The sequence below is a fragment of the Chenopodium quinoa genome, unplaced genomic scaffold (genome assembly GCF_001683475.1).
Source record: "Chenopodium quinoa cultivar QQ74 unplaced genomic scaffold, ASM168347v1, whole genome shotgun sequence".
Taxonomy (NCBI): Eukaryota; Viridiplantae; Streptophyta; class Magnoliopsida; order Caryophyllales; family Amaranthaceae; genus Chenopodium; species Chenopodium quinoa.
In genome coordinates this window covers 506,797-517,252 of record NW_018742733.1, presented here as the reverse complement: position 1 = coordinate 517,252, position 10,456 = coordinate 506,797, and the positions used below count along the sequence as shown (strand labels likewise).

Sequence of the window (10,456 nt, the reverse complement as noted above, 5' to 3'; positions counted from 1 at the left end):
AATGGGAAAAAGGGTTTTGAGTGTTTTGTATTTTGGGGTGAGATTGTGAATTCTCTTAAATTCACGCTTGTGTATGAGTTTGAAATCTGGTAAAATTCGAGTGGTAGCTGTGAGTGCACAGTGAGTGAAAGGAACCTGAGAAGTGTCTTGGGTCACCTAGGAAGTTTCCTGGGTAAAGGGAGAAAAAGGGTCCTGAGAAGTGTCTTAGGTCTGGTAGGAAGTGTCCTATCATAGAGTCAAGTGTCCGTGGCGGAACTTGCAAAGCAAAGGTCTGTGTAATAGGTTGTACTAGGAGAGTTGCCTATTATAGTGGAATTTGTTTATAAGTCCCAATAGGGCCGAGGTTTTACTTCCAGTTAGGCACTGGATGGTTTCCTCGTAAAACTTGCTTTGTGCTTTAAGTTCCTTTACGTTTTGTTTTTAATTTCCGCATAAGTTTCGCGATTGGAACCTACTACCATTCACCCCCCCTCTTGTAGTAGTTCATCTAAAATAACAGAAAGATATGAATAAATGCATGAAGATCTAACTTTTACTTTATGGACTTTAAAAGTCATAACTCTTCCTGGCTTGCACATTATTGTGGACTGTGTTGGTTGGAATGGCGCGTAAATGATGTACAAATAATTGTATAGTCAAGTCAATTCTAAGTCTAATATTTTTTTTTTTTTTTGAAGAATTCAATTCTAAGTCTAATACGGAGTATTTATTCATCATCTTTGACTAATTTTGATTATTTTATTCTATACATTTCCATGCATAATGCACAAATTAAAGCTAATGATACTGATGAGTTTTTACCAAATTATTTGGTTCAATTTGTATCTACTTAATATATTCGTGACGTAATTGACAAATTTGAAATGGTGGCTTTAAAACGGCAAAAGAAGTAGTGCAAAAACATAAAGGTTACAAATTTACTACTTGTAAAACTCTAAAACGACTTATTTTCAACTTTTTAGCATTTTTGATATTGCAGAAAGGCAAATAGGAAAATGTAGTAAAAGGGAAAGGTTAAAAAAAAAATGTGTATCAAAACTTTAACTTCAGGAGTAACCGAGTAATATTTATTACATAGTATTATTTTGGTGATGAGTTGATTAGCTAGTTCATTCTATTAAATCAGTAGCCTTTTGGTATGTGAGGCGAGTTGTTAACAGTAAAATTAGAAAAATAAACTAAATAAGTAACGACCTTAATGTTATACAATTTTATTTTTTTTATTTTATTTTATTTTTTTAAGTAAACGATTTTTTTTTTTTTTTTTACAATAGCAAAACCAAACCAAACATCTATACTACGGGTAATCTGACAATGTCATCCGGCATTGCCTCCATGAGCCTTTTGAACCTGTTCTCTTTGAACTTTGATGATTGCACATTTCTTGAAGGTTGCCCCAACATTCTTGATTTCCTTTAGTGTCCAAATTGCCTACACTTTCTTGTAGGTTGTTGAGAAGCACCACCGAGTCGATCAATATAAGGACTCCTTCTTTTCCTTTTGACTTTGCCCAAGTAAGAGCTTCTAAACACGCCCATGCTTCACACTGCAAAGCTGAGCATGCAGCTCCATGTTCCCCCCCCCCCCCCCCCCCATCGAACATCTCAGATTGATCGTTGCTATTTACCATCCAACCGATCCCAGCCCTAGTAGACTTCTTTTCCCATGCTCCATCCACCTGTATAGTAAAAGCATCGCACCCATTCTTTTCTTTTCCTAGTTGTACATGATGGAAACCTGGGGGAAGAATGGGGTCTTCTCCAGTTTCATTTTCCATTCTCATTGCCTCCCTTGTTTGGTCCGCAAAAATTTCATGATCCTTCATTGCTATGCCCATGAATTCCTTCACTAAGTTTATAGTGCCACTAGCCCCATTGAAGCTTCTTTCATTTCTAGCCTTCCATAAACCCCATAAACAAGCTATGAAATTAACAATGCGGCCGCTCCTCTTACCATCCTCGCTATAAAAGAGCAGGATATAGTGTTGGATCCAATTGCTCAAAGAGCTGAACCCAGGAGAGTCAGAGCAAATCGATAGGGAGCCATCTTCCCATACCTCCTTTGCTAGATTACAGAACCGGAAGAGGTGTTGGCTGTCTTCCGTGTTCCCTCTACATAAATCACATGAGTCATCAATTTGAATTCCCCTCTTAGTTAAGTTTCCCTTAACTGCAATGCCATCATGGAAGAGTTTCCATAAAAATATCTTCCATTTGGGTTGGACATTCAACCTCCAAACAAGCTTCACAAATTCTTGTTCTCTGCTGCTCAGAGTAGACTTCTCTAGACTCTTTTCCTTCGACAGGAAATAATATCCTGTTTTAACTGTGTATCTTCCCGAGGGGTGTTGTTTCCAGTATAGATAGTCATCCTCTGACCTCGGGGGAAGCTCCATAGCCAAGATTGCTTTCGCACTATCCCAATCAAAGCAATCCCTTACCTTTCCTGCTTTCCACATAGAAGTCCCATTATCAATGAAATCACTAACCTTCCATTTTGTAGCCGCCCACAGAGTTTGTTGTGAATTAGCAACCGGAATCTCCCCTCGTACCCATGGCATGCTAATGGCAAAACCTTTTTTGAAGGTTGCAATGGTCTTCTGTAGACTGGTCTTTCCCATCGATGGGTTCCCTTTCCTCTTGTATGGCTTATCCATATTACAGATGCCGCAAGGTTGAAACCCCTTAAGCACCCTAGAAAGTAACAGCTGTGGATTAAGGTGCATCCGTGTTGCTTGTTTGAACAGTAAAGCATCATTTAGCATGGAGGTCCCTCGAATACCTAAACCTCCCATGCTTTTAGGAAGCTGGATGTTATTACGATTTACCCAGTGCATCCCATTTTTCCCATTGTTGGACCACCAAAATCTTGTGATCAATGAATCAATTTTATTTGCTATACTCTAGGGCAGCTTTAGACATTTCATGACATGTGCTGAAGTTTTGAAGAAGGGGAGGGATTGAACATTGAAACAAATAAATATATAAATGATATTAAGGGTATGTTCACTTTAGCTTAATTTCAATTCAGTTCAGCTCCAATCAGTTCAGTTCAGTTCAGTTCAATCCAGCTTCTAATTTCCTTCTCTTATAAAATATTCATTTCATCTCCGTTGAGTTTAATTCAGTTCAGTAAATGTGAACAGACTTTAAGTCAATAGGAATATAAAAAGATATAAATAGACATATTATTATTGAAGATAATCTATGGTCTTGCCAATGGTTTAACAGAGATATTAATAAAATACTTGAAAGTGGGAAAAAAAAAAAGTGAAAGATCAAAATGGGTAGGTAAATTGATAAGGGACTAAGGGTAGGTCTCACTAATGATTTCAGTTTATATATGTTTCGTAATAGATACGTATAGATAAATTAGATTAAGCATAAATATGGTAAATTTCTCTTTAACATTGAGATGAAATTTTAAAAAAGAAAAGTTAAATGAAACATGTTAATATGAATAGATTAATCGATAACAAATGATTAGTTTTGAATAAGATCACAAGAGCCAACTTGTGGTAAGCAAAAAGATTTTACTAATTTAGAGCCAACTTGTGGTAAGCAAAGAGATTTTACTAGTTTAGATATATAGAGCTATAGGGACTAATGTACAAAGTTTTTAAAGATATTCTTTTGTTTGAATTACAAAGTTAGTTCTTGCAATTCAAGTTAAGAACTTATTCATGTATGCATACTATGCCACAAAAACTTGCAAACATTAGGGGCAAATTTTAGAGAGCCAAAATTTGCAAGACCACCCCAACTAATTTGGACTAGCCCCATAAATATGGGAACCTTCATACCAAAGTCCAAATATATGATCCAATTAATTAAATTGGACCCACTTCAATTATTCACACTTCCCTCCAATCAAATTTTCTAATTTTTACTCTCACTTCCCACACACTTCGAGGTTCCCACTTACATCATCGTCATCATCACCATCACAATTGCAAGAACCCTAATTTCAAAATTAAAATCTTTCAACCGCTCCATCACTAAAAATTCAAATTACCCACCACCCCTTTTCAACTTCTCTTAACTACAGTTGGATTTAATTTCTAATTTTTTGATTCAAAATCATTTCAGTTCTTCCGAATTTTTTTTTTTTTACCCTTTTATTAATCCCTGTTTTCTCTCTCTTCACCCCTATTTCAATTTTCTCTAATTAAGGTATGCCCATGTTTTCCCTTTTCAATTAAAGGTTGAATTTACCCTTTTTTGAGCCATTTTGCATGGGGCGTTTTGGCCATTGTTGTAGGAAAGAATTGCGTTTTAAAATATTGGCTAGTGTTAATTTACTTTTGCTGTTTATAGTGTAGAAATGAATAAGATTAATGTGGGTATTATGTGATTTGATACGTTTATGACATTGGTTTAGTTTGATATGCATCTTGGTGTGATTGATGAAACATTTAGTTTTGTATAGTTGTTGTATTTAGCTTGTTATTGTGGTTAGTTTTCTGGGTTTTGTTTGTGGGGTTGAACATGGAAACCCCGGTTTCGGATGGGGTTGTTCCGAAAAGGTCTTTGAGGAGGAAAGTTAGTACCAAAAATTATGATGAGAAGTTGATGGATGATCTAATAGAGGAGCATTTAGGTGGCCCTTTAAAGAAAAGGAATAGAACTAGGGATGACTTGGAGAAAGAAACTGAAACTGAGGCTATGATAGCTATATCGCTCGGTTTCCCCATCGATGCGTTGCTCGATGAGGAGATTAGGGCGGGTGTGGTGGGGGACCTAGGTGGGAAAGAACAGAATGACTACATTGTTGTAAGGAACCATATTCTTGCAAGGTGGAGAGGCAATGTTCGAGTTTGGCTGTCTAAGGGGCAGGTTAGGGAAACCGTTAGTAGTGAGTGTGAGCATTTGATCTCCTCTGCTTATGATTTTCTTTTGTACAATGGGTACATTAATTTCGGTGTATCACCGGCTTTTACTTCTCAGATACCAGAGGAGGCATCTGAGGGGTCAGTTATTATAATTGGGGCAGGACTTGCCGGTCTTGCTGCAGCAAGGCAGTTGTTGTCGTTTGGCTTTAAGGTCATTGTCCTTGAAGGAAGAAACCGTCCTGGGGGTAGAGTCTATACGCAGAAGATGGGTAAAAAGGGTGAGTCTGCTGCAGTTGAATTAGGTGGAAGTGTTATAACCGGCATTCATGCTAATCCTTTGGGGGTTTTGGCTAGACAATTATCAATACCGTTGCATAAAGTGAGAGATAAATGTCCTTTGTACAAGCCAGATGGAACGCCAGTTGATCATAAGATAGATTCCAGTGTTGAATTTATTTTTAATCGTTTGTTGGATAAAGTAACTGAGCTGAGAAAAATCATGGGTGGATTTGCTAATGATATTTCTCTGGGTTCTGTGTTGGATACTCTTCAAGATCTTTATTCGGTGGTCAAAAGTAAAGATGAAATTCAACTCCTTGATTGGCACTATGCGAATTTGGAATATGCTAATGCCGGATGTTTATCAGAGCTTTCAGCCTCATATTGGGATCAGGATGATCCCTATGAGATGGGGGGTGATCATTGTTTCCTTGCCGGTGGTAACTGGAGGTTGATCAAGTCCTTGTGTGAAGGAGTTCCTATATTGTACGGGAAGACTGTTAACACTATTAGATATGGAAATAACGGTGCTGAGGTGATAGCCGGGGATCAAATCTTTCAAGCAGATGTTGTCTTGTGTACTGTGCCTCTTGGGGTGCTGAAGCGAAAGGCAATCACATTTGAGCCTGAGTTGCCCCAAAACAAGCTAGCGGCTATTAATCGATTGGGTTTTGGGTTGCTGAATAAAGTTGCAATGGTTTTTCCTCATGTATTTTGGGGAGAAGAACTTGACACATTTGGTTCTCTTAGAAATCATACACATGAACGAGGAGAGTATTTTCTATTCTATGGTTACCATACTGTTTCTGGTGGTGCAGTACTTGTAGCCTTAGTTGCAGGAGAAGCTGCCAAGGACTTTGAACGTACTGACCCATCCACTTTGTTGCATCGAGTTTTGAATCTGCTCAGAGGTATGTTTGCAGTTTCAATTACTATGCGCAGTATAAAAAGCTAACCTGAAGGTACCCTAGTTTTTAGTACTTCCCACATAATGACAAAACATGCTCTTTATGTTTGGGTGTGTGTGTGCATTTGAAAAGGACCATCCATGGTTTTTCTATTTCCAGATCGTAAGATTTTGCTGGAGGTTGTCCTTGATTTTTATTGAAATTATAATTTTTTTTATACCTTTTTTTTATACCATCGTCCGTTTGTTTGAATAATAACTATGAAATGTTAGGTTATTAATATGATTCTATCTTATTGCAATAATATAATATGATCCAACTTGTCTGGAAGTTAAAGGGTGTTATGTTTACTGGCCTACTGTTAATGATGTATTGATGATGAAGAATCTAAAAGATATTTTATATCTATAGTTGTAGACATCAAGATTGTAATGCTACTCGTATGAATACATAACCTCCTTTCATTGGATTATTGCCACCAGCTCCCATTTCTTTCTGTAAGAATCAATTGTATGATCCAAATTCCTTCTAGTTCTAAACATATATAATATTATAATCTGCTCGAGATCATTTTCTCCGGAGCACTGTAGTAGGATTGTGCTCCTTATAAAATTTTTAATGGGTCATTCAAGATCATATATGATTGTACTATGGGTGCATCACGTATGACAGTTCACAGATTTGTGTAGCTGTTGGTATCATTGAGATTTCACCCTTTTGGATGTCAATTCTCTCAAAAATCCTGACCATAACTATTTATCTAATCATTAATTGTGTGATGCAGAATCCGTAATCCTTTGTTTCCAAAATTTCAAACTACCCATTTATTCTAGGAAATTATTTACTACTTCCTCTGTTCTTTTTTACTTGACCTGTTTCTTTTATCACGCTTGCCAATGCAAAACTTTAACGATAAATAACTTTAATTCTCGATAAGCAAAAATTATAAAAGTTATATATTATGATAGTACTTGTTGAGACGAATTTAAAAATATCTTTCATGAATATGTTTTTCTTTAAATATTATTCACAAAAGGCGGTCAAAGGAGGAGTGGCGAATAGTGTAAAAGTCAAAGCGGGTCAAGTAAAAAAAAACGGAGGAAGTATGAAATAGTGTATATCGGTTGCAAAGTTATCAAAGGGTATTTAGAAACAGTATTTACTATTATTGCAATGGCAAGGCTGCTTGCATTTGGCCCCTTCTCCTTTGGTACCCCAGATTAGCTAGATCGATTTTTAGGCATTGTGGAAAAGTTGCTAATTGATGTCGATGTAACCTTTTTGCGAGAATTTTAATGCCTGATTAATTGATGAAAGACTCTAAATGACTGTAAATTCTTAGCCAATAAAACATGGGATTTACAACTGAGATTTTGAAAATAGGGGTGACTTGGTGCAAGTTGACACATATAAGAGGGGATTCGGACATATTTTCCTATTGTATATCCCTGTTACATCACAATTTCCTTTAATCGTTTCCATTCTCATTAACAGGCTTCTGATTCATATTGATCTTGTTTGTTTTACTTTTGTGGGTGGCTTAATAGGTATATACAATCCAAAAGGTGTTCAAGTGCCTGATCCTATACAGACAGTTTGCACAAGGTGGGGCACTGATCCTCTTTCCTATGGCTCATATTCTCACGTCCGAGTAGGTTCAACTGGTATAGACTATGATATCTTATCTGAAAGTGTTGAAAACCGATTGTTCTTTGCTGGTGAGGCTACAAGTAGGAAGTACCCAGCCACTATGCATGGTGCATTTTTGAGTGGCCTAAGAGAAGCTGGCCGCATTTATCGAGGCACTAGGAGTTTACAGTTGCATGGAAGGAAAAATGGGCAAAAAAATCTTGGACCGAGCTTTGATACCCTTCTTGATCTTTTTAGGAGGCCTGACTTAGAGGTTGGAAGGTTCTTATTTATTCTCGATCCGTTGACAGAAATTGGGAGCTCCCTCGGGCTTTTGAGGGTTGCTTTTGAGGACTTCAGCAGTGAACTATGTGATAATTGTAGTTGTTTAGTTGACCAGGGGACAAAATGTGCAAAACACAGTAGCCTTCCTTTGCAGCTTTACGCAGTAGTATCTCGTGAACAAGTAGAACAGCTGCAACAAGTAAATGGAGGAGACCGAGATAGGTTGTTGTATTTTTTCAACAATCTTGGGCTAAAGCTCACGGGACCGAGTGCTTTGGGTGCTCTAGGTAACACTGTGATCACTGCCATTCAAAATGCACGAAGAGGTAGAGGCAGGTACCGTTTTGGAAGTGGAACTCCTCAAGGAGTCATATAAATGCTGCTGGTCAGCATTGTCTGGTCGTGGTAGTGTTTGTAGATTACAAACTCAAGCTTAGAAGGTTGCTGTTTACTCTTGTTTCCAGCTAGTGGTAGATGTTGCAATGATGAAGTCGTGAAGCAGTCAATGTAATTTTTTTGTTTGGTGCTGTTTCCCACTGGTAAGAGCAACTAAAGCGAGTATGTATTTGTCAGGGAATAGGTTAAGTGTAGTCTGCGGTGGTAGCAACTAGCAAATGGGAGTGAGGAAATTGGGTGGTAGATGAGTAGACGACTAGTTGCTGCTGCTATAACATCTTTTGACTTCACAGTTACAGTTATGCTGGTATTCTTGGGCCCTTGCTCACTTAATGTAAATTTTGTGTACACTAAAATTTTTGATGCTTTGAAAATGCAACACTTCTGACCTTGTGACATACCAGTAGCAAGAAAAAAACCTTTTGTTCATGTTCTTTGCTAGTGAAAGTAGGAATGGCTGATAAATTAATGTGGCATTGTGGCATCAAATAGCAACACACAATCTTGGCACACCATTTGAGAAAGTCATTAGAATATTATCCATGGTAAAATTAATTCAAATAATTTTATAAGAGAAGGAAATTAGGAGTTGAAGCTAAAAAATTTTATAATTTTATATAGACGGATTAAAGCTAAAAAATTAAAAAATTTAAACATTAACAACTTAACAATAGTTTATTATCCATGGTAAAATTAATTCAAATAATTTATCCTGTTTACCTAGCTAGTCTGTAATATATATCTTCCTTGAAATGCATGTTAAAATGACGTGTTATAAGTAAATAAAAACAAAGAGAGTATGATCTAATATACGGAGTAAATATAGATGAAAAGAAACCCATTTTTATACTAAGGGTCTGTTCTCATTGACTGAACTGAACTGAGCCGAACTGAACTGAACTGAAATGAATATTTTATAAGAGAAGGAAATTAGGAGTTGAGTTGAACTGAGCTGAACTGAACTGAATTGAACTGAGCTGAGCTGAACTGAACTGAATTTCAACGTAAGAGAACAGGCCCTAACTCCGATTTTTATTATTTGGAACTTTAGAATATTTAATATCTCACAAATAATACCCCAAAGTTGCAATTAATAAAATTCGGAGGTAGTATTATTTACTTATTACGCATTAATACACATATATTGTGGTAGAAAGGAAGGAAATCTTTTATATAATTGCAGAGTCAGTTAACTACAATCCTCCAAAAGCCAAATTCTCAAATCTCATGCATTTTTTTTTTGCTATTTCCTTCGATATAATAACTTCCACTTCTCCAATTTTTTTAATAACATCCACTTCTCCATTATTTCTAATAACTTTCACATCTCCTATTGTTTTTCTTTCTAAATACACATGTTATGTATAAACCGTTCGTTAGCACGGATACACTCTAGCTACTAATAATGGTAGAGGTTACTTGTATCATTTGGAAAAACCAACCATTTTAAAAAAAAAAATTAAAAAAACTAAAATGTTACTATATTCTATTAATGTTTTGTTTAGCAATAGCGTTTATGATAGTGAGTAGCGTTTTGACCAAGTTAAAACACTAGTGGGTAAATAATAATTAAAAATTTAAATCGATTGAGGGAGACATGGAGTAATACAAATATACAATTACGCCTTGTTATTTCAGAATAAATAAGTTCAGATCACATCAGATCAGATCTGAAAAAATAATTTCAGATTAGATCAGAAAAAATAAGTTCAGATAAGAACATCATTTTATTTGCGGTTTTTTATCGCTAAATATCTTTGATTTCGTAATGAAAAAAATTGTGAAAATTACATATTAATAAAATACACATTATTACGAATCTAACAAGATTCCACTTGATATAATTTTACCTTATATATTATTGTACACTTAAGGTCAAAGTTTGATCAAATTAGACAATCATATCAGACTAAACCAGATTTGATCAGACCAAGTTTGATCTAATCAGCAAAAATAAGGTGAACCAAACAAGACCTTACTGTTACATACAAAAACTATTAAGCATGCATGCCATATTACTTATACTTAGGGCCCGTTCACATTTACTGAGTTGAATTGAACTGAATTGATTGGAGCTGAAATGAACTAAAATTAAACATAAGTGAACAAACCCTTAGTATATAGAGGG

At 36.0% G+C, this 10,456-nt stretch overlaps 1 protein-coding gene across 1 annotated transcript; it reads left to right on the top strand.

Annotated features, from left to right (window-relative positions):
• Positions 1–3,769: 3,769 nt before the first annotated feature.
• Positions 3,770–8,757, top strand: LOC110723703 (lysine-specific histone demethylase 1 homolog 2-like). Its single transcript, XM_021903052.1, has 2 exons — positions 3,770–6,021; positions 7,566–8,757. Exons 1-2 carry the CDS (start codon positions 4,488–4,490, stop codon positions 8,306–8,308), a joined length of 2,277 nt encoding a protein of 758 aa, XP_021758744.1. The 5' UTR covers positions 3,770–4,487; the 3' UTR covers positions 8,309–8,757.
• Positions 8,758–10,456: the final 1,699 nt, after the last annotated feature.